The sequence below is a fragment of the Oxyura jamaicensis genome, chromosome 1 (assembly GCF_011077185.1).
Source record: "Oxyura jamaicensis isolate SHBP4307 breed ruddy duck chromosome 1, BPBGC_Ojam_1.0, whole genome shotgun sequence".
NCBI classification, from domain to species: domain Eukaryota; kingdom Metazoa; phylum Chordata; class Aves; order Anseriformes; family Anatidae; genus Oxyura; species Oxyura jamaicensis.
Window position 1 is genome coordinate 118,884,193 of NC_048893.1, and position 25,814 is coordinate 118,910,006.

The 25,814-nt window shown below is 35.6% G+C and overlaps 1 protein-coding gene across 13 annotated transcripts in view; it reads left to right on the forward strand.

The window, feature by feature from the left end:
- DMD (dystrophin) overlaps positions 1-25,814 on the forward strand; it is a 1,227,136-nt gene that overhangs the window by 1,065,528 nt on the left and 135,794 nt on the right. For all 13 annotated transcript variants that reach the window (XM_035333326.1, XM_035333348.1, XM_035333385.1 and 10 more), the window contains one exon: positions 452-598. In XM_035333326.1, the coding sequence (XP_035189217.1) occupies positions 452-598 (147 nt within the window). The remainder of the gene's footprint in view (positions 1-451; positions 599-25,814) is intronic.

Below are 25,814 nucleotides of genomic sequence, written 5' to 3' on the forward strand. Positions count from 1 at the left end.
TTTCTTTCTTTCTTTCTTTCTTTCTTTCTTTCTTTCTTTCTTTCTTTAATTCAATGTATTTGGGAACTGCTGTCTTCCCCTATTTTCATGCATTAAAGAGCACTTGTCCCTCCTGTCTACCCTGTGGAACATGTTGTGCACATGTAAACAGTGAGACAGAGAGAAGCTTGCACTGCAGTGAACAATCCAGTGGGTGTTCCGCTTAAGGATTTGGTTTAACCAGCCAAAAATTACAGTGAAGGCTCCAAATTTCTATCAGCTTCTTAAATGCTAGGCCTCAAATGCTTACCCTTGAGCTCTACAGCCCATGCTGTTATATGAGAAGACTGTTACCTCTCTCATGATCAATGCAGCAGCATGGAACATCTTTATCTTGCTAATCAGCTGGTAGTGGAGCCAATAGTTTTTGAAGTTATTTCTTATTTTTATTTATGATGTTTAATTTGCACAGGTTTATCGAGCAGAAATTGTGCCCCTTAAAGAGAAGGTGCATCAAGTCAATGAGCTGGCTCGCCGGTTCACTCCCGCTGATATTCAGCTCTCCCCGTACAATCTCAGCTGTGTGGAAGACCTGAACACAAGATGGAAGGTGCTACAGGTAGGTTTCCCATAGCTGTTTTCTTTATGCTGCTCTGAAGCATTTTTTTTTTCTTGTGTGGTTGCTTTCTCCATGGGGAACGGTACTAAAGGGTTAGTAAAGCAATGAAAGAGGAAACAGGTTGGTACTGGAAAAGCACTTTCAATAATTCTGTTCCTATGAGAAAACAGGAGGTAAAGCTAATGCTGTATGTTCATATACTTCTGAATGCTTTTATCAAGAAGTAGAAATCAGTTAACCCAGTTTTTCATGAAGTTAAAGTTCTTACACAGTTAAAATACTTTAAAGTTTATTTACTCTTTAATATTAATATTTAGAAATTCTTGCTGCCAAATATATCATGTGATCATTTCTTTTAACTGACTTATCCATGTGTTACTGACATTTTTGTGGTGTATGTGGAAGATTCACATGAGACAGTTTACTTTAGCTCCTTCATTCCTTTTACTATAGTTTAAATAATTTGCAGGAGCAGTGGTTTTAAATATTTTCTGCATGGGCAGATTAATGATTCTGCAGTGGAGCCTTTAAAGCAACATCCTCACAATCAAATATAAAATTACAAGGCATTACATGCGTTCAGTGATGAGCAAGATTTGGTACTGATATGAAAGCTGTTCAGAAGGGCATTTTATAAGTTGATCTGTAAAGCAGAAAAATATTAAGATTTATTATGAAATTAAGGTGAACAAACTATAAGTTAAATATTGAAAAGTTTCCAGCTTCTTTGGAAATTTTGTTTACATATCTAATACTTAAGTTTCACATTTATTTACGTTATCGTGTGAAAGACTTAAAAATATATACCTTCTCCAAAATGCACTGTATCTTAGCTTGGCCTTTTAGAAACAGGGCGTATGAGAGACAGTGTCTATTTGTGCATGCACTGGTATATGCTGGTGTAGCTCCCACAGCAGGGAAGTAATGTTATGATTAAATGTAAGTAAATGCAATTAAATTAAAAAATGTAATTAAATAAAATAAAAGTAAAAGCCAGTACTTGAAGCAGTCTTTAAGTACTGTCTTTTATTTTTTCTGCATCACTGCTTCACATTTTGAAGTTGTGTCATTACATTTACCTTAATATACTGCAGAAGTGTGGAGGAAAATGAAATGTTTATTCAGGACTTTCACAGTTGGTTGAAACAAGTTTACCAGATTCTCAGATCCTTTCTCTATTTATGTATACGTAGTATGGTAATGGTTTCAAAAAGTGTTTTTCAGGTTTAAATCACTTAATTAAGATTTGAATATGATGAAGGGTATTCTTTTATCATTTTTTCCAAATGAAAATAAAAACCTCTTCCAGTTCTTTACAGTTCAGTTGTCCAAATTGCTAGTTACTGTGTGTGAATCTTATACATGACAGATGTAGTTATATACTTAAGTGGGAAATCTTCCTTAAGATTCTGCATATCTCGCATTACAAGAAAAGTTATTTCCAAATTAAACAGTGAGTGTAAACTGAGGCTATGTTAAAAATGGATAAAGTGGTAGTTAATACAACAGTAACAAGATAGATGTTTCTTCCTCTACAGGAGATGAAGTCACCTATGTATGAATGTGCCATTTAAAAGGGATTCAAATTTTTATATTCCAACATTATTATCTTTCTATTGCCTTGGCAGTTCCTCTTCTCATTCTGTAATTTTATTAATTTTAACAGTTAATTTATTTCTACTTTTTTCTTTTTAACTATGTTTTGACTTATGTCATCTGTAAGTAGTTGATGAGAGCAAAAGACAACTTTTCTAAAGATCTGGGGCCAAAATTCTGGCTCATCTATAATTAGGCTAATTAATGTGTTGCTAAAATCATAGTTCTTTTCAATCTTATTGTATTAGTTTCAGGCTCCCCCTTCTAAGAAGAGGGAGATTTTGTTCTTTTTTTTGGAAATTGAGTTTTCCCATCAGACTTTTCAGTAAAAAAAAAAAAAAAAAAAAAAAACAAGCAAACAAACAAAACAAACAAACAAAAAAGTATATTCCATGAGAAATGGGACTTCCACCAAACCCACAGCTGTCATGGTTCATGAATGGTATCTTATTTATTTAATTGGCTATGCCACTTGGCTTCAGAAGTCATATAGCCATGTATTTTTCTTCATTTCTAGTGGCCCGAGTCTCAGTTTTGCCCAATGTTTGTCTGCAAAACATATAGATTATAGCATAGATTAAAGCGTATAGATTAAAGCATATAGATTCATTTTACAGTTGATTCATTCTTGAGAGATCCTATTCATTTGTGCAGGCAAGTGGAGAAAGGCCAGCAATCTGGTTAGGGAATCAACTCTTTTAATGATGTGTGTGTCAAAAATTGGAAAGCTTCCTTAGTGAAATAGGAGGACATTGTCATTGTTCTTTGTGGCATGCTTAGGGCAGTCAGTGAAAGAATGTGTCTCAGTAAGTATAAGCAGACATAGTTATCATCAATGGCCATGCTAACACACACACACAAAAATTAAACCATGTTAAAATTATAATGTCATATGTGATGAATTTCAGTTTGAAAAAACTGTAAATGTTTTTGTTTTTGTTATACAAAAATTAATTTCAGAGTTTTGTTATTCTTTTTTATTTCTTTTACTTTAGAATTTTTTCTTCTTTCAAGAGCAAAATATTTTTTTGTTTTTTAAGAACCATGCAGAAGAACAGTAATTTATCCTATTTTATATTTCCATTTCAGTATGCATGTAGAAATTTCTTTTGATGCGTTGTTTCTTATATATGTTTGTGTTTATATGTGATTTTAAAAAAAAATCATTGTTTATAATTACAAAGACAAGCACTGAAAATCTAGGAAATGCAATAAAATACATTTTATATGTGCAACCTAAATTTAGTAACCTGTTGTAGAGCCTTTGCGTATATTCTGATATATCTGGTTGTTGGATAAATGATAGGAAGAGAATGGGCATAGTATTTGATACCCATTAGTCTTGTTTCCTAACAAAATGAGACTTATGCAGTATACTTCCACCTGTCAGCAGTTATATATTATGTTTGGCAGCACACGTCTATATGAGTCATACCATACTATATTAAGGATAGTAGGGAAAACAGAGGTTATGATACTGTAGAAAATATATTCACAGAAAACCAGCATCCTCTAGCTCTGTTGCTTTTTGGTCAAGTAGTTTTAGCTAAATGCAGTATGCTGCTCTTTAACTTATTTATTAGTCACCCTTAAAATTATAGTGAAGATGGGAATATTCATATTCTTGATCCATAATACCCAAACATCTCAATTTTTATTTATTTATTTATTTATTTCTGTAGAAGTCCCTTTGACAAGGAAAGCAGACACTACACTAGGGGAATTAAAGTTCTCTGTTTCAGTTCTGCAAAGGTGTGTAGACTATGGGAGTTAGGAGTTTTTGACTTAAATGCAGAAATTGCATAGATTGCTTCATTTGTCAACATCGAGAGAATATGGCCTGATTTTTTTTCAACACCTTTTTAGGTGTATGATCTGATTCCAATCAGCTATGTTTAGACTTAAATTAGTTGTTGTTTAAGGTAAGAGTGTGTGAGCTTGTTCAGGTTGAAAACTGGGAAGTGCACAAAGCTAGCAGCAGTCAGGACAGTGGAAGCAAACAAGGACAAAAACAAAATGAACCTTGCAGTTATAAGTTGTCTTCAAACCTGACTTCCATATCACAGCTCGTTTTCCTTGCCAAAACATTAACAGCTGTCAGAGCTCATAATTTGTGGGACAGATTTTCAAATTAAAAAAAGCTGGACAGGACAGAGTAGGGTCAGGTAGGGTAGGATTCATTGTCAGCTATCTCTTGACACCAGAGGGATGATGAGTCGTAGTACTCTCTAGCTGGGCTCTGTAGCCCGGAGGGGATGTGCTCTGCTGACACAGATCATCTGCCCATTTAGCCCTGCTTTGGTTTGAAGTGAGGTTAAAGCAGATCTAGGAAGGAACATGGTTATTGCAGATAGAGCATTCATAGTTTAAGAGCTTCCCTGTAAATGCCCTCTCTAAATGTGATTGGAAGCAGTATAAAACCTCTTAGATTCTAAGTCCTGGTGCCAAAGTGTTGTTAAAGGTTTTAAAAGATGGAGAACGTAAACCTGGCAAAAAGTATTCCTCTTTCTCCCCATTTTTTGCCAATCCTTTTCTGTGAAGTGCTTGGAATTTTTTATCAATCAAGTTTTATCTAAAACTTGATTTAAAGTGATTAAAAGCCTAAGGTAGAGAAATAATTTGCAAATTTCCAGTTCAAAAGGTTCATGTTAGCCTTTTTTTTCCTCCATTGATTCATTTTGTGTCTTGACATATAAATTATGTATTATATTACTGCAGGTATTTTTATATCAGGCTGCCTACTTTCAGGTTACAGAGAGCCTTTATAGACTTTAGGCTACACAGTGTGTGCAACATTTTCTAAATCTTTTTGCTTTGGTAAGACTTTAAGCTAGGATATTTTTGCCAGTTTAGGAAGTGCTATTAACAATGGTGGTTAAAATATTAAAAATGTCAGTAGCATGAAGTTATGAAATGTCTTTAAAACCAGCCTTTGTAGATGAGTATGCATGTCATTTTCAGAATATTTTCACAGGAGCCCTCTAAAATTTCCACTGGAGTTTTCACCACACCTTGAGTAAAGCTGAGTGTTTTGACCTTACATGGAAAATTCTGAGTAGTCTGGAAGTCTTGTATTAGTAAGTTAACAGTATAGGAGAAAGCATTTCAGCTGAACTCCACATATGGGCTTTGGTGCAAATGTTTTCTATAAAATACTTCTGAAATTGGATCCATCTGAGAAAACACAGGTAAAAGGAGTTATTTTGAGATGTTCATTGCTTCCAGTGGCTCATCTAACCCATTTGATCCTTGTTCTTGCTGTTACTTTATAAACCACTGATGTAATGACTCTTAGAAATGCACCCATTAGCTGAAGAACAAACATAGTATAAATTGTGGTTCTTGACTTGAAGCTTAAAATTTTGTTTTTATTCATAGTACTTCGTACCTGGAGAATCACAGCAACATACAAATTATATGTTGTGGAAATTAATTCTTTGGTGTATGGCATTTTGTTTGGGAATTCTCAAGTGCATAGCTTCAAGACACAATTAACCTTTTTCTTCCATTTTCTTACATGTTTGAAGTTGGTTCTCTGCCATAGCTCAGTTTGTTTTAAAACAAAATTATTAGCATGAGGAATTAGTATTAATCAAGCAGGGATATTAAACCTAAGTCTACATTTGCAAATAGTATATTGGATGTGGTTGGATATTGTCACTTCCTCCCGTCCAATTCCTTATATTGGTCTCAAGTGTGTTGTGTCCTTTCTCCTTCACTACGCTCACTTTTTTTTCATCTGTAAAAACAGTGAGTTATGTCCTACTTATCTGACACGTAGCTGGTATTACAGCACTGCTTCAGCAGTGCAGTGATTTTTCGGGTACTCAGAATAGAAGAATGTATCTTCCATAAAATAGCTGTGTGTTTCTTGTATATCCCAGCATTCCAGTTGCTTATCTCAAAACATCACATTTCAAATCCTGAAGTGACTTTGTCTGTACTTTTGCCAGCCAAAGAGCTAAGATAACTGAATTTGGTTTGCACATCAGTTGTCATAGCTGTCTGCGATATACTCTGGAATTTGGCTGGCTAGGTTTACCTTTAAAGAGAAAGGGTTTACATTTTTCTCCTAAAGCCTTCATAACTTCATTCAGTTGTGAATGACATTTGGATTACTGACATGCCAGACTGGTCTTTTGCAGAAATCATGCAGTTTTTTTCTTTGAAAAAGTCAAGACCTAATCCTTTTTCTTCATCAGTGAATAGGAGGTCAGCTCCTAGCAAATAAAGTTTCTGAAAGACAGAGACAAATCCAATTTTATCATGACCACTTTTCTCTTCAACACTGTGTTCAGTCTTTCCCACAAGTGATGGGATAAGCCTGTGATGTCTAATGGTGTCAGGACTTAGTGATAATTTTAGCGTTACCAATGACACTCAACACATTTTTTGAAATTATCTTAACTACCTTGTGCATGAATGTACATATTTTAAATAAGTGTCCATTTATGGATCACAAAAGTTTCTCCTTCTGTGACCCTTATGAAGCTTAATCAAATTGGAATAAATTGATTTGATGCAAGTCATAGTAGTCTTTATATTTGACAGTAGTTCTGGTAGTTTGCATAGTGTAAGGGTCTTTCCTCTTCCCTAAAGAAGGGAGCCAGGAAAACAAATTCTATTTCACATACATTTGTGTCTATAATTATTATTATACAGGCCAAGACCCTTGAATCAAAACTAATGGTGCTTTGCTGATGCGAGCTGTACAACAACAGTACATGGAAAGGTTTTGGGACAGAAACTATGATAGTACATTATTCAGCATGTTTACTGAAAGCATGGTTATATTTAAGGAAAATACGGATGCTTTAAAATTTACTACTGTTGGTCTGTGAACTTGAACCAGAAAACAAATCACAGACTCAAACATACCATTTGCATGCTATAATATAGCATTTTGGTATTCAGTGGTAGCACTGCTATGGGAAGGAAGAGGTGTGAGGCAGACTTCAGAACAGAGTGTGGGAGCTAAACCATGGTTGGCCATTGGCTTTGGCTGCTCTGCCACCTTTCACAACTGTGCTCTTACTCCTGTTGAGCTTGCATATCTCAGATATACTTGTACACCCCAGGAGCAACATTTGTGCCTTTTGATGCCAGAAGAAAGCCGCGTTATTGTATTTATTGTATTTATTGAAGAGCATCCTAGAAAAAGATGTAAAAGCTGATAGAATAAAAAAACTGATTTGCTGTTTTCAGAAGGCTAACCAATTCTTAAAACTTTAGATAGGAAATATCATTTGTTCCTGATCCTTCTATCTCTTTGGACGAATAGTTCTGAAAAGTTGCATTCACAGTTGTGAGCAAAGTAGATTTCATGAGCTCCCAGGCTATATTATTTACATGATCAGTATATTCACACAGCAGTGTCACTGCTTAGAGATACTGTATTTTACTGTCTTTCTCATATTCAGACAAGCTCTGGCTTGCCAGAGATATTTTTCTTTTTGAATGAGCATATAACTAACAGATGTTTGTTTTTGGCTCCATGTCTACATTCTTTGAAAGCTGGAGAATTAAATTGCTGACATTCAGACAACACTAATTCACATATCCAGGGAGCCTAATTTGCCATCCCTGAGATCCTGATTCCTGGTGTTCATGGGTTTAAAAACCATTTCAGCGACACAATATAAGAATAGGCTGGGGAGTTTCAATAGTATGCTCCTGCTAAACATAATCACATTTTATAAACATCTGCGTCATTACTGGTGTGATTCATCTGAGCTGTATACAGCTGTGTTTCCAGTTTCAATTAACAGTCCCTTAATTGCATATCCATCTCATGTTACTAATTTAGTTAATTTATTCATAATTAAGAGTATTCTATTTTCTACGAAGGTTTGTTGAGCTTAGAGCATTATAAAAAAAAAAAAAAAAAAATCATGCTCATTGCTGAGGGATTTTTATTCTTACAATAGTCACATCAGAACAAAAATGTCATTCGCATACCTAAAGAGGAAGGCAAGATAGGAGACCTTTCTTCTTTTCTCAGTGTGAAATGAGAAATCTTTGGGAGTGTTTTGCTTTCTGTTGGAAAACAAATGATAGTATGAATGTGCTCGTCTCCTGACTTTGCCCTTCTCCCTTCTGCCCAAAATCTGATGTAATTACCTGTTGATTAGATGGATAGAACAATTTTTTTATACAAGAAGAAATAACAAAAAGGGTGTTACAAGAATATCAGGTAATATCAAGTATGTAGGAGACATTAATCATTCTCTCACACACATTTTTGTCTTCTATTTATTTCATTTATATTTTATAGTACAATACATTTTAAAGGACCTGTGTGATTAGGAATTGTGAAGTATCTTTAAAAGTAAATGCAAGACACATTCAGGTGAAAAATAAGGAGCGTCTAAGCAATATTACTTACCAAAAGAAGTGTTTGCTCTTTAGAAAATATATTTTGTATATCAGTACTAGAATACTGTATACAAAATCCTAGATCCATGCCTTCTTGCAGTTGTCTATAGCATAATAATTTTCTTCCCTTACCATTTTAGCTAGAATGGTTACAACTGTCCAGTACTTTGTAAATACAGATACTATCTTCTCTATTATCTTTACATGCCCTGCTGGGATATTCATGCTAGGAAAGGAAGGAAGGAGGGAAGGAGGGAAGAAAAAGGGAAAAAGGAAAATGAAAAAATAAAAACTCAGCTTTTTGTGACTTCCTTTGGCACAAATGGTATTGAGAGACTTGTGTGTTACTATTTAGAAGGTGAGTAGAACAAGTGAAATGCAGAGTCCCTTTCTGAAAATGAAGAGAGGAAGAAATACAAGGCAGTAATCCCTCTTTAAAAATATATATATGTTTATATTTATTAGCTGATACAAATATTGTTTCCTATTGTTTCCTGTTTCCAAATATTGTTTACTGTTTCCTATATCACATTGCTATAATCTGAAGTAAACATTAGCGACCTCTAAGTTGTGCTGAAAACATTGAAATAGCCTGATCAATACATCTCAAGCAGAGCTTCAGGTTTTTAATGACAGCTGCTGAATCCCTTCTAGCTCAAAATCAGAGTTGTCTGCAGCTTTTCCCTTTAATCTTCCAATTCCTTCAATCTCCTTGATGCTCTTTTTAGTTTCTCTCATTGCTCTTTCTCCTTGAAGCTTTCTTCCTCTTCATGCAACCTTCTCCTTGTCTGTCATACTATCTACAATCATACCACTACTTTTTAAACAAAAGGCTAGGAAGAAAGTCATTAAGCAAGCAAACAGAGTACAAAACCAGAGAAGTTATAATGTAATGTGAAAAGGATGGAAAGAGGAAAAGTAGAATATAACGTACAGATGAGGTAGGCTTTTAGTCATGGCAGTTTTATGAATCACAACTTTTTGGTTTCCCTAGGGGTTGCTTAAGATCAGAGTTAGTGACAGGTATAGCAATACTTTAAGCAGAATTCTAAGGCTCTTTGGAGCAGTTCCATGATTTTCTTTTCTTTTAGTTGTCAAATATTAATGCTGGAAAGTAATCTTGTGAAGATAATAAAAGTTTAAACCATTTCAACCTTTTAGCAGCGTACTCTGCGTATTTAGCAAATAGAATGACAGTTTCGGTGCTAACCTTGCTGTATGAATTCCAAGCTGCCCCACCTCTTTTGATTAAAATGGTGATTAGGGTTAGAGGTGATTATCACAATTTGCTGGAGTCCTGTTGTGTTGCAAGCTCAGGATAGGAGAGGGTGATACAAGTGCCTGCAGAAAAATAAATTTAAGGGGTTCATCAATCTGCAAACTTCTACAGATTTTTACTACATTTTTGTTACTTGTATACATTCTCCAGATTTTACAATGGAGGAAAAGAAATGAAAAAAAAAAAAAAAAAAGGAAAAAGAAAAAAGAAAAGAAAGTTAATATTCCCCATCCAAGGACAGAAGGGTCTTCAAAAGGAAGTTCAAAGGCTTTTCAAATGTTAGCATGTTAGTATCACACTCTGGAGGCTTGTTGGTTTTTCTTTTCCTTCTTTTTATGCTACATTAAATGATCGGGCAATTCCACTTTGTACTTCAGATAGCAGATTTAAACACTGTGGAAGTCTGTGTGCTTGTAAACCTAAGTGAATCTGTATTTTAAACAGAATTGCACACAATTTATTTATTTGTCTAGCCAGATGCCTGGGCCTCATTAGCATTATATATTATATCCAGATCCTGAATTATCTTCCTTTTTAAATTAATCTGTTCAGATTTCTGTCTGGTGTATAGATCATTAAGACAACTTTGTTTTATTTCTGAATCCTTAGTTTTTGACATTAGACCATATTCCCATCCATGCCTTTCCCAGAAGAGGACTTTGTACACAAAGTACATGAAAAAAAAACTGCTTGATTATTATATTCTTCATAGTTTTATTGACAGAGAAGAAAATAAATGCCTGTTGAGAAAATAATTGCTACATTTTTGTGCATTTCATTTTTGTCTTCAACCTCAGAGGACAATTTTATTTCTTCTATATTCTCAGAATTCCTGAGTGACCTATAACAGAAGATATGTCCATGTATTAGTAATCCTGATATTGTCTGAGTGCTGTTCTACAGTGCTCATGGTTGCTCCAGCTTACAGAGTGAACTGTTGAGTTCTCCAAGTTTCAGTCCTGAATGCCACATTGACTTAGTCATCACTTGTTCTGCTGCAGTTCATGAAGGTTTTAATACAGAACTGTCTTTTACAATAAATATTAATCTTGAACTGTATGTCAATTAGTATTTCTTTTTTTTTTTCCCCCCACAACGAGTAATTCTTTGAAAACTGCTCTCTGATCCTAAACAACACGGTGATAGACCTCTCAGCTATCTGCACATCTGTCTCTAGATCAACCAGTACCTAAACAGTCAAACATTTCCTTGTTATGTAAAAAAAAAATGTGGTGATTTTGAGTCACTCTCATAGGACTGTGTTTAAACTCTATTTAGCTGACCACTAAAGCCTGGACCTGACAAAGACAGAACGAAGTCCCTAAAAGAACAAGGAAGGGAGGGAGATCCTTTGGGCCACCAAAATGAAGATCAGAGGTATTACAGTCACAGAAAATGAATTTACTTCCTTGATAGCATGCCCACAAGTGCAAGTACTGCTTGTCTTGCCTGTGCTGGTCCTGTTTACTTCAGTGGAAGGCACATGCAAGTCAGCAAGACTTAGCTCCTTGTTTCCTGATCATGTCAATTCATTATCCTTAACTTGTGAAAAATCTTCAGAAGTTCCTGGTTTCTAATACTGAATGAATAAGTCTGTGCAGATTTGAGAACCTGGATTTGTTTCTGAGGTTTTTGCATGTGCTGTCTGCTCACCAAGAGGATTGTGTAAATCCCATTGAAGCAGCAGTCTCCCAGACTAATTCAGCAGGTTCAGTTTTGTCTTTCTTTCCTTTATTTATTTATTTATTTATTTATTTTTAATTTGCAATATTCAGATGCAAAGGTGAACTCCTAGAATTTTAATTATTTCTGTATCAGATGAGCTGCAGAAATGCAAAAGGGTTTGGGGAGAGATTTAATTTTAGATAGCAGCTTAATTAACTGCATTTGTAAAAACTAGTGCAACTTTAATTAAATGTCTCTACATTAATTTAGTATTTAATTGAAAATGTATTGGGATAGTCCTTACTCCTCCTGTTTGAGGATTTTAAATAACAGATGGGAAGAAAAAAAAAAAAAAAAAAAAAAAAAAAAAGATTTAAGCTTTTGCTAAATTTCTATCAACCTTTTTCAAGTAGTAGAAAGGTGTTTTTCTACCCTGAACATTTATTCAGTTTTCCAGATTTTATAACAAGATTAGATACGTAAAAACTCAACCTGTAGATGGTGACTAATGATGTATTTTCCTCTTCTTGTATGTGATGGGGATTGTTGTTTTTATCCCACCTGATCATTTGTCCCTCTTACTATGTCATGTCAACACTGGCTTGTACTACTACAGAACCACTCACGAGGGTACAGTTGTGTTGAGGTTAGTTGTGATGCCCAGGGAAACTGATCAAGTACAAAGCCGTGATGTAGAGGAGCAGGTCCAGAGAGGCAGGCAGGGGCCCAAGGCACTTTAATCCTTTTGTAGACTTTCAGAGGCACCTGCACATTTCCAGCACAGAGTGTAGCTTCTCTCTGGTTCCCTGCTCTGCTCTGAGAGATGTGAGGAGACAAAGAGAGGCTGGAGCCCTACACATGATTTGAGCAGGGTGCGCAGCTATTTAAATGAAATCTTGTATTGTGTATCCACCTCCTCCTATGACCCGACACTATGAGGAAAGATTAAGCATTCCTATTCACTGCAGAGCTGTGTCTACCTGAAGAAGAAATATAAGTTATACTAATCATTTCTATATAATTATAATTAATTCAAATTTGCATTCCATTTCTGAACGTATACTGATGATCACAATCTTCCAGTGAAAGCACTCAGAATTTCCAGTAGTATATAGCTTTCCTCTGATTTAAATAATTTCCACTACCCTACATTTCCCTTACAACTGAAAAGTGAATTACGTTGACACTTTGCCAAAGAGACAGCTCATAATAATTTTCTTTTCCTTCACAACACCTATTGCATACATCAGTTGCATAAATGGTAATTTGAAGCCTTTTTAGCACAGCTGGATATTTTTCATTGATTCTTTTCATCTGAGCATCATTCATTAGAGTTCCTTCATCTTTTTGTCTGCAGTGCACTTTATCTACAGAATACTGGGATTTGTACAACAAAATAGAACAAAAAGTACAAGGACTTCAAGTCTTTCCAGTGCCATATTAGTCAGGTTATAAATTTGAGATAGAGCAAACAGCCTCATTTGCTTTCCTTCCTTGAGGTGTCTATTTATCTTAATTTATTCCATACTGACAGAGAAACTATAAGAAGTAGCACCTGATTGTTTCAATCCTTGCTCTTATGGTTTGCATTAATTTTGGAACTACCATTCCACGAGTTCTTTTAAGTATATATCTATATATACTTGCTGGCATTTACAAAAGGCTTACTTTTCTGTGCATACATGCATATTATGGTCTTTGTCCCACAGCTTCAACTTTTCCATATGGGTAACTATATGTATATTCCAGTTCTCTCCTGTTCAATTTTAGGAAAAAGCAATTTTGCCATTATGACCAACATTATTTTGTCATTAATTTTGTACTTAAATGTAAGTTTGTAGAACTGAAATATTATTGGGAGAGAACAACTAAGCAGGTGTTTGTTTTTTTTCTTTCTTTTAATAATATTGCTTTCTTGTTTGGTTGTTTTGTAAGATTTTAGTTTTGTGTCCCAGGAAATGAAACCACATTTTCTTCTCAGCTTTGCTACTAAAAATACAGGAGTGGTGTATTAGTATTTAACATGCATAATATAAATATTTGACTTAATCAAAGAAGATAACATATGTGAAATAAAATAGTCACTGCTTAGGAGTAAAAAATAAGCTTTCTTGGAAGTGTTGGAGTGAAATTTTAACTATTAGTCCAACTTTTAGTGTATCTTCTTTTCCAAACATCAAAAGAATCATTTAGCAGACTTCAACAAGAACACTTACCTCTAAGATGGTAAACATCTCAGATCCACTTTATATGTCAGCAGCATTGTCTGATTGCCTTCACACAATTAACTGATGGAAATACTTGGCTAACTGATGGGTTTTTGAGTAAAAGGTACATAGTCTTTCAGTACTTTTTCATTTTCTGCCATTGAAATGCCTTTTTTTTTCCCCCCCCACCCCCCGGGGGGGGGGGCTACAGCAGGTTGCTTTAAGTGAAATTGATTGCTATGCATTCTTAAATGTGTTCAGAGAAATAAACAGTAAAAGTTATTTTCCATGAGGGTGTAGTGTAATACGTAAACCAAGAAGTTAAGCAGGATGTTAGGTTTATGAAATCAAGAGCCATTTTTCTCAACAGTAGGAAGTACTACTAAATGAACCAAAATAACTTGTTAGAAAGAAAGTCTGAAGTACTGAACAGCATCATCATGATCTCAACCTACTTGGCCAAATTATTAGATGGGTGGTGCTGCTGCTGGAACGGTTGCTGTAGTTTCAGTGTCTCTGATAGCTGATGTAATGTCTGCAGCCTGTTAGAGCTATAAAATTACAAATCTAGAAATTGGTCTTGATTGTACTTCTTCTGAAAATAATATGCACCGATTTTCAAGTCTGTTTTCTCTAACAAAGTGTTCAAACATTTTATATTACCTGTTTGGTATAAGACGTCTCTAGCTGGTAATAGTAATAGTGTCTCCTACAGTAATATTGGAAAGGGCTGTATTTCTCCTATACCATCAATAATATTTATCCTATGCAATTTCATACTTAATCATTATTAATTATTGTCATAAAGTTTATCTTTAAGCTCTTCTGGAACTTTTTTGCTTAACGCCCCCCATGTCCGGATTGATTTCAACCATACCTCCAGTTCTTGAACACAGAGAAAGATGCCCAAGTCTGGACATTTATTAAGATTCATTGTTAACATTTTGTTGAACTCAAAAAAGTCAGGATTCTAGAGAAACCTCAAACCTGCATTTTATTCTGTAGCTATGGAGAACAGCTAATATATAAGAGCTTTGCCTTTCTACCAAGTATGAAGCAGGTACTCAGTTACAATTAACTGTGATGTTTATTTTGTTTTGCCTTTGAAATAATAATATTAAGGTCAGGTTAATAAGTTAATGTGCCTTATGCGTTACAAAACTATATGGTCTCATTCTGCTTTACAAAAGATTATTCAATAAACAGGATTTTCTTTTCTCTGTTTCCTGGTGCTTATTGCTATTTCATTCAATCTTTTAATTCTCACTAATTTAACAGAATATTTCTTCCCTCATTCTTTACTTCCAAGATCATAGTCTGGCCAACAGCCAGACCTAATACAGTCTTAGGGTGAAATGTGTCTTGGTATCCTGAGGAAGCTCGTAGTGTATGAAATACAGTTTTCAGAATAGGACTTCTAGTGTTCCTAACAGTGTAAGGAAATCTGTAAATAGATTATTCAATCTTCATTTGTAGATGTAAATAGTAGAATTCTTAACTATTAAGGTAAGAATACTTTGAATATAGATAACTATAGAAAATATGAATATATTAGAGAAGAACTGTTACCTGCCAGTATAGCAGTTGGGGAATCGTTTCACAATTAAGAAGAAAATATCCCTTCTGTTGTTAAACAATTTAACGTGCTCATAACAGTGACAGAACTGGCAGGCAAAATGGTTTTGCTGATGTAGGAGTTGAGATTCGTAGCGCATTTTCTCAGGGGAACAATGTTTGAACAAGTCCAAGGTTTCATTTTAAGGTTTTAAAAGCAAGGTAAAAAAAAAAAAAAAAAAAAAAAAAAAAAAAAAACTACATTAAAATTGCATCCTTTGACAGTCTAAATTTGAAGGCTCTCCTCACATTTCTAGTGTTATTGATTCTATCTTGAACAGTAACGCAGACACAAATTGGGCACAGATTATGGCTCTCTGGATATACCTCAAATCTGTAGCTTTAGATGATGTAGTCATCATTCTGTACTAAAAGAGTATGTAGTCAATGCTGCTGAACATATACTGGATTTAAGACAGAAGAAAATGTTTGTATTAGGGTGTATTAGTTCTTCTTTGTTCAGTGTATTAAATCTCATGCAGTTGTTTATGAAAAAGAGAAAAGGTACGATATTTCACCAAATATTTTCCAAGAAGGCCCTCAGAGGTCTACAGGCAGTTCAGAACTTTGCTAGTCAGAAAATGGCTTCAGAAGAATAATCTGTAGTTTCTGGTAGTCTTGTTAAAGCAAACACAGCTAAAGTTTCATTTTTCTCTTGCTCACCAACATCCCGTACTTTTTATGTACTGTTCTGTATTTAAGAAGGCCATATTTTTTATAGTTTTCCAACCATAGTGGGAATAATTTAAGTTCTGGGATGATTTAAGAGGGAAAGAAGTTATTGTATACACACTCTTTGATGTGTGTGTTTATACACACATATCAAAACAGATTTTCTGAAACATGGAAAATAGGAAAATAAGTTGGAGAGCTGATAAGCAAGTATATAATTTATTCTTGCAGTGCTAGGCTATCATAATAGACATACAGATGGATGCCTGGGAAAGAAATATATCAAAAATATTTTAATGTGAACAGTTGCATCTGTATAGATGTTGAAAGTCTTACCTGTTTCAGTGGAAAGTGTTTTAAGATAGCATTAAAAATCACAAGTTGCCTATTTTCCAAACAGCAGGGGAAAAAAAAAAAAAAAAAAAAAAAAAGTCAAACTGTTCTGCAGTATAAATTTGATGGGTAGGAACTGTTACAATAATAATTAATTATGTGCACTTCGTGAAACAAAACCATGAAATGTCTTTGCTCTAGAACAATGATTGGAGTTCACATACATATTGGTCAGAAGTGAAATATCCTACTCCCCATAAAAAGTGAACATGAGTGGGAAGAATAGGTTTTTTTGTTTGTTTGTTTTTGTTTTTGTTTTAAGAAGCCTAACCTGTAAGTTGCTATTGTAACAGGGGTTGTAGTAAGTTATTTCAGTTTTACTTTTGACCACACTTTAAAGAGCATGGGGGAAGAAGGTGGCTCAATATGACAGCAGGCAGTACATATTTTCAATACAGGGGGAAGAAAGAAGGAAAACACAGAAGGCTGGGTAAGAAAAAACAGAAGAATGCTTAAACTCTGAAGACCAACTCAAGATAGGAAGGATGTGGTAATATGAAGCAAATGACAGGAACCCGAGTGTTCAAAAAGAAGGAAAAAAAAAAGATGGTGCTGAGGAAAGGGAGGAGAATGAGAGAGTAAGGGATCTTCTTGCTGCCATTGCAAGTCTCATGGCAGGAAGTATTTGTCTCTTTCTTAAGTATTATGTACTCTGCTTTGCAAATTTATCTTTCAAAAGGATCTGAAACATCATCAAATTAGCACAGTTTAAGTACAAGTTGTTATTTTTCCTTTACTAAATTCTGTACCCTTCAGATACTTGATCCTGCCAGTTGATTTCTTGTCTTTTGACCAGGATCTCTATTCCTGGTTTCTCAGCTGTTTTGTGTGTTTTGTGATATTTTTTTATTATTATTATTATTTTTGGTAGTGGTGGATTTTTTGTTTTTAGCTTTGTTTGGGGGGGAGGGGAGAAAGGGGGAAGGGAAGTTCAATAAGTTTGCTGTTGGTTTCACAAACAGTTTTGAATGTTTGGTATAGAATTTGTACCTACCTTATAGCCTCCTGTGTGCCTCTGTTGGCAACCTGAAATGATAAAAATTAGCTGTGCAAAGGCAATTACTGATCACCAGAGTGGAATCTGGCTTCTGCAGCCAGAAAGCAGTTGCTGACACATAACTGTAGGCCAGCATTGCTATTCCAGCAGTGTGTAATCAAAGCACTTGTTTGTTCAGAGGAATCTTACTGCATGGTGGAGCTAGTGACTGAATAGACTGTCTAAATAATGCCTTCTGACTTAGGTTTGGTTGGCTACGAGTGGGATTTATTTATTTATTTATTTGTTTTGTTTTCTGATGACACTGTGGGAAGCCTATGGAACTTGTGAAAAGACCTACCAGAGTAGAAAAGGAAAGGATCTGCAGAAAGCAGAGAGAGTAAGTTCTAATGAGAGAAAAAGAAGGGAAAAGGAAAAGCCTTCAGCAGTGTGGTTTAACTTTTTTAAAAAGAGACAAATTTAAATAGATTTTGAAAACATATGAAACTACTTGAGAGTAAAAACAAAAACAAAAAAAACAACAACAACAACAACAAAAAACACAGAATATGGGCACACACACACACAGAGAAAACAGTAGTTAAATATTTGTCTTCCATTTGTAAACTTCTTCTCATGAGCTACTAATTTCTTGTTTTAGTTACGCAAGATTCAATGCTACGTAATTACTTTGCACGTCCCTTTCAAATGTTTAAGTTCATTGCAGCAGTATATTACAGTATATTGAACAAATATGATTTTGCACTTTACAAGTGATCTAATTTATTTTATTTGAAATAATTTGTCAAAATCTTACATAAGCTTATTTCTGCCTTAAGATTCCTTTAGAAATTGCAGCCATTCTGTCATATTAACCCTGTTTGTTCTTTGGACAGTGGGGTTGCTCACCTCATTTTAATGTGAACTGATTGATTTTGCAGTTAGATGATCCTACAAAGACCTTGCATAATGGGCAAGTGATCTCTTCTATTGTCGTGTACTGGTGGAGTTTTTTACTTCTAATAATCCCTGAGAACAAATTTAAGTCTCAGAAACATTAATGCAGTTTTATATGAAAATATGACATCTGACCTTGTAAGATTAAAGCAAATAGCAACTTAATTGAAGGTTTTACTGAAAGTAAAATCAAGTCCATCCTTATTTCTAACACTGTATACATGGTTTTAAGGTACACTTTCAGAGAATTTTAAAATCATTTTATAGAAATAATTAGGATCTTCCATAGTAATCACTCAAGATTTGAGGTATAAGAATTAATTTACTATTTTTCTCTTGTGGAATCCTTTCTAGAACAAGTCCTTTGTAATTAAGTCTTTCACAAATAGAGTTTATTTTATTTATTTATTTATTTATTTTCACGAGAATGCTCATTTGTTTCCTTTATTTGTCTAACTGGAAGGCCGACTGACAACTTGTCACCATGATAACTATAGCTTGTATGTTAGATATTCAGAAAGGGTTTCTAACTTAGAAAATTAAAGTTTTGTATTTGCCAATTAAACTGCCTGTCGGTGTATTATATGGTGCCATTATAAAGATACTACAAGTTCAGGTTTCGAGGCTGGCATCAGATTGTTTTGGAAATACTGTCTTTGCATTTTTCCTATTATTACTTCTTGTTTCACAAACACTTTGATTGCATTGCACTCCCCTCCAGCTGCGCTTCACCTCAGGATCTCCATGTTCCTTAGCCTTAGTTCTCCAAGATCTCTTCTATTCTTAGATTTCCCAAATGCCTGCTTCTACAAACAAGTGAATAATAAGGCAAGGCTAAATGGAGTTAAATGATTTACTTGTGGGGAAAAAAAAAATAATAAATAAATAAAATAAAAATAGAAGTGAAAAAAGAAGAAAAGCAGTGCAAATAGCTGTGGAAATAAGGTGGCAAATTTGAGAGTTTTCTATGGCATTTGGTAATAAACAACCAAAGTGGTTTTTAGAATGTGACTTATCTGGTTGAAGGCTTTGTATTTTTCATACTTGAGGCTGTGCAGATAGATGATAAATGCATTTAAATACTCTACCATGACATTTATGCCCCAGAGCTTGTTGCATTCATTTTTGAGGCAAATGCAAAAACGGTTTAAGGTTTGCAGTAATGTGTCCGAAGTGCATGAAATGTCAATACTCAGTGCAGACCAGTTACACTTTTCCTGGAAACCCCAAATGCCACCTCTTTGGTTTCACCTCTCCCTGCAGGATGTGGCCTGGGGCCCTGTTCCACTTGGAGGGCAGAACCGTCCTCTGCTCACAGCAGAGGAGAGGGTAGAGCCAGGGAAGCAGGCAAAGTTGTTCAGGAGTGTTGTCAGATTCCTCTGAGACCTCCACAGACTAACAGTGGTAAATAAGGTGTTCGGCCTGGCAAAAAGAGGGCTAATAGAAACAGATTTCAAAGTTAGCTCTATGTCATATTATTGGAATTACTTGAACAAAATTTATCGCACTTTCTGAGTGCACTATATGTAAATGCTTTTTTATACGCATGAAGTGATGATCTTCTTGAAGGCATCCATATGCAGCGATCTTTCATGCCAGCATAACTTTCAACCTTTACTATATACAATCCTACATTTTCAGTAAATATGTGGTGCGTATGTGTGTATATTACACATGCACACATATACATATAATAAGCACCTTTTATTATCAAATAGATTAAAGTGTGGAAATAGAAGAATGTATCTTCCAATTTACACTAGATAGTGTTCTGCATCATTGTGGCTGAGCAGTGTGGGCCATATATAACATAGGTTTTGCTTTCATGTCACCTGAATTTAACTTACAGCTTAGAAAGCATAAATACACAGATTTTGACCAGCTGCAAGGGGCAGACAGCTCTTCTCACAAGTCATATTACACTGTTATAGGAGTTCTGCTGTTATCTTCAATCAGTGTAATATCAATCTATCAGCAATTGTTTCCATTTGAACTGTTATTTGCCCAGAGTCATTTTGTTATCTTTCAGCATGCTATATGCATGTCTTCTCTAGGGAGAAAAAGAGGCTTTTGTGCAAAATCAGGAGCTGTAGTTGTATACAATGAAGTGTCAGATAACAGGGAGCATTAAGCACTGATCATATGGATGCTCCCAAGCCTGAGCAGCTGCTGGGATATACATCATTCTGCAGAAGTCATTGAGACTGAGAGGCCATCTTCAAAAGGTTCATTGGACAAGAACAATAAATAAAAGTTTGTTTAATCCATCCATTCAGTAACCTCATGAAATAAAGCTTTTCTTTTGATGATGTGTTGGCACTTGATTGAGCAAGTAGTTTTAATACAGCTTGAAACAGCATATTGCATTCTTGAGCTTGCCAGATGTAAAAATATAGATGAAACAATCCAATAATGTGAATGGATCACATTGTAATTAAACAATCCTCATAGACATCATCTTACTGGTTTCAGCCTGTGCAGCTAAAAAGGAAACCAAACAGGTGATCCATCTGGGGAGGTTTGAGGAGTGAGGATTATTTAGATAGATTTAAATAGATTTATCAGTATGGGTGTCTCAAAGAGGAAAAGGAAAGGACAACAGAAAATATGAAAGAGAAGAAATTAATACAAGAGTAATACTACTGCTGCTGCACATAGAATCCTTTATTAATTGTTATCATCCTATAGTGTCCCCCAATAAAAAACATTTTTGTCCTGTCTTCCACATTTTCAAGTATTTTCTTATATTCCTCTTTCTTCATGTATTCCCTATGTCTGTCTTTCCCTGTATACCTTTTGGCTTGGTAGTACCTGTCAAGGAGCATACTCAGTCAAAGTAATTCTTCATCTCTTATTTATAAACATTACTATAATATTGAGAGTTTTATTATATACGTATAAAAAAAATGTATTTTCACTGTGTTTGGGATAATGACATGGGTTTTAAAGTGTGAATTGAAACAATAAAAGGGAATGATGACAACAAACTAAGTAGACAAGAAAAAGAGAAGAGTGAAAAAGATAAGACTGAAAATGGAAGTCTCTTGAACACTGATGGAATGATAATCCCAGAGCTGTCAGAAGGCTAGTGAAAGGGAGTTGAAGATGGTCAAAGAAAAAAACTTTGAAGTTAATATCAGCTAAGAGTAGCGCTGAGTGCAGATAATGCTCAATGGCATCTCTCCTTCTTTAGAAGCATACAGGATGACACGTAGGTCTGAGCTGTGGGTTTCTTACTTGCAGTGTTGAGCAGTTACTCCCACAACAAATGCTATTAAGGACTCAGGAGATTCACAGATCTGGGGAAAAGGAGCAATAAAACTAATATGATAAAAGACCAATGAATGTGAGAAAATGTAACTGAAACCATAAAAGAATAATCCTTACAGGTGATGATCAACTGATACTGGAAATTACAGACCTATGTTCCGGGACAGCTATAAAATAAAACATCCCTTGCATGACATTCTACTTACAGTTCCCTAAGTCACCAAAGATACATTCCCCTTGGCACAAAAATTGTGTGTATTACCTGACCTTTCAGAAACAAATGGCCTTTTCAGTGCAACATGACTTTTGTTGTTGTTGTTGTTGTTGTTTAATGAGAGAAAAAGGTAAAAGAAAAAAAAAAAAAAAGCACATTAAAATCTTGATAAGAGAAAGGAGTGCTCAGGGATTAATTGCAAAACATTAACGAGCATTCACAGGATGAAGTATAAAAGGAATGGATTTTCAGTTGTTTATAAATATTTGTAAACAAAACAGTAAGGAATCCTATTTCCAAACCATGAACAGAATAATGAACAGAAATAACAGTACTTTAACATAAAAGGAAAATAAATAAAAAAGGCCAGAGCAAGGTCTCATTTTTATGTCTCTACAGCTGCTCCTAGTAAGGAGACCTAACTGTGGTATACCTGATGCATGCATGCCCCAAATGTGAAGAGATCTTTAAAAGAAGCAGATCTATCAAGCAACACTGTTAGGGAAGGAACAGTAGATAGAGAGAGCCCCGAATGACTAATGTTTCTGCAACAACAGTGTAGTAATTAATGTTTCAGGTTTTTCCTATTAGATTTTTCTAGAGTATCTCTCTAGATTAAGGATAACAGAATAGTCACACAACAGAAGCTCAGTGAGAAAAATGCAGGGGAAGGGTGAGGGCAGCATCAGTACAGTGCTGCAAAACATTCCTCTGCCTCTAAGATTCCTGTATATGATTTTATGAGCCACCTCAAGAATGTAAATGTGTTAAAATGGGACGCACAGAAATCTAAATGTACCACTTTTCTTAAGTGATGGGAGATGTTAATGACCTCAAGGTTCTGGAGATCAACACCCTGGACTGCCTTGCTGCAAGTTGCTTTTCTGTAAGCATTCAACAGAAAATTCAATCCCCAGCATATCTTTTGTAATAAATTCTCACTGGAGCTGATCTTTTCTATTGTTTCCTGTCCCAATCCAGATACATTTGCTCTTATGAAACAGTAACTTTTCCCATGAATAGTGTCAGTGAAATCTGAAAGACTATCAGAAAGAATAAGATACGACTTAATACAAATGTGACTGAACAGAGAAGAATGCACCTTTTGAAACTCATTTGAGCTAGAGATGGGAGAGGAAAAAATAACAAGTTTGTGCAGTCAGTCACAGAAAGCACAGAATCACGTTATTTTACATTGGGTATTTTAGTGGTGTATTTCACAACTTCTTGTGTTTGTTTTTTGTTTGTTTTTTAAGTTGCTGAAACCCTCTTGTTATGTATGTAGATGTATTTATGTTGAGAGTAACTGGGGATTAAGAGGAAGTGAGAGTGAAAAGGGGTGGAATTGAGTTTCTGTCAGATCAACTGTGTTTCCATTGCGTTTGTTTTAGATTTGCAGAAAATATGGAAGATGTAATATGCCAATGGCTTTTTGAAATTCTGGAAACATGATGACATTATTAACTTTGTGTGTGAAATAGTACATATCTTCAGCTTTAGGAATGCTCTGTTAGACTTCATGCCTTCCCCCCACCCCCAAATCTGAATTTTTGTTTTGGGGAGCTGAAATTTCCTTTAAATTTGCTACAAGAGCAGGTTGCATAAGAGGTGAAAAAGTGATGATTGTGCTTGAAGGAAGTTCCCTTCTATTCCTTCTGAGATTTGAAAAGTAGGTTTCTCCTGATTTTCTCTTTTTCCCAACAGAATACGAAGAGCATGTATGTATCTTCATATATACGCGGCTTACAATTAACACGAATAACATGGAAGGTACATGGAGGGATTTTTTAGCAGAATTAAATCAGTTCTAGTGGGACTAATATAGCAGAAATCAATCTTTTCATAATAGGAAAACAGAGGACTATAATTTCAGATTCTGAGAACTCCCTTGAATAACATAAAACTTAGTAGCAAAATTGTGCTCAGGACAGAAACAGCTGTACCCAAGTCATTCCTAGCAGATATTGTCTGACCTGTTCCCAAGGACATCCAAAGAGAAAGAAACTAATGAAGCACACTTTTCAGTTCTCAGTATCGTTAGTGCTTGATTTCTTTTTTCTGATAGATCATAAGAAACTTTATTGATTAAATTTAAGGTCGTAAGATCTTGTCTATCCACCATGGACATGGAGAACAGATTATTCTGGAGAATTCATTGATTTGCTGGAGGACTTGTCTCTATTTCCTGATTTACTAAGACTTCTGTTCATCAGTTTAACTGTAATTGCTCACTCAACCCTTCTCTGTATGTCACCATCATTCTTGTTCATTTCCCTCGTCTCCCTCCAATTGATTCACATCTCTCTTGGTTATGGTGCCTAGAGGTGATCACAGTATACCTCCTAAAAGTCTTACAGATGCTGAGTAATGCTGAAGGGTAGAAAGACTTTTATATATATATATATATATGCATACATATATATATATAATTTTATGTGTAGAGATTTCAATGCATATACTGCACAGGTACCTTGGTTTCAAAAGTAAGATTTGGTCTCACAAAGAATCTGTGCCATGCTGGGGTTCATACCAGATAGTTTTACTTACTACAGAACACATTCTGTCCCTAGTGGCAGGTGCCTGGTTCCCACTGACTTTGAAAATGTCAAACTGCATCAAAGTTAGATTCATTTTAAGATCAATAACCCTCCAGAGGCTCAGTGTAGCATATACATTTTTCTTACTCCCTTCTCCAGCGTACAACACTGAATTGAGTACATAGAGTTTCAGCTTTGTGCTGAAGGCAGGACAGAAATCACTGAATCCTATAGGTCTGCATGGTCAGTTATGAGGAATATATTTTGTGGGGCCATAGAGAAGATATATAAAGAAGAGCTTTAAACTAGGAGCAATACGGGAGAGAGTTACCAGTAGCCCTGTGAGAGAGTAATGGACAGGGCTGATGAGGAAAGGTCCTCTGGTGATGTGAATGAAAGGGAACACAAAACAGGGCTTAAGCAGGGTCGTCTTAAGCATAGGCCTGAAAGCCAGGAGTTGCCTCCAAGGCACCTATGGGAAAAAATTCAGACTATCTGGGAAATCAACGTGCTGGCATACTTCTCTGAAGTGCCTGTACACTTCAGAGTAGTGTATGCAGTAGGGGAATAAATATGATGAGTTAGAGATTTGTGTGCTTGGCTGTGATCTTATTGGGATCATGGAGGCTTGGTGGGATGGTACCTTGGACTGGAGTGCTGCAGAGGTGGGATAGGGTAGGGTGGTAGGATAGGTAGGAAGAACAAGTTGGGAGAAAAAGGAGGTGGAATTGACCTTGATGTGAGGAGGCAGCTGGAATACATGTTACTGTGCCTGGGTATGGATGATGAGCCAGCTGAGAGCTTATGGGTAAGGATTAAAGGGCAGGCCTGTATGGATGGCATTGCAACTACCCGTCTTCCTGACCAGGAGGAGAAGGTGGATGAGGCCTTTTACAAACAGCAAGAAAAAGCTCATGCTGACAGGCGAGGGCCCCCAGGGAGACCACCTTGATATCTGCTGGAGCAACAACACAACAGGACATCAGCAATCCATTAAGTTCCTAGAGAGCATTAATGACACCTTCCTAACATAACTGATAGGTGCTTTGCTGGACCTTGTGCCCACAAAGAAGGAAGGACTTATTGGGAAGTTGAAGGTCAAAGGCAGTGACCTTGAGATGGTTGAGTTCAGGATCCTGAGAGGAGGGAGGAGGGTGAAAAGCAGGATAGATCTCTGGACTTCAGGGAAGCAGTCCTTGGTCTCTTCAGGGATCTGCTTGGAAGAGTCCATGGAGGGCAGAGGGGTCCAAGAAAATCAATTGATATTCAGGGATCACTTTCTCCAAGCTCAAGAGTGGTCCATCCTGACGAGCAGGAAGTCAAGCATTTTGCCAGGAGACCTGCATGGATGAACAAGGAGCGTCTGGCCAAACTCAAACATAAAAAGGGACTATACAGAAGATGGAAGCAGGAACAGGTAACCCAGAAGGAATATAGAGACACTGTCTCTGTGTATATACA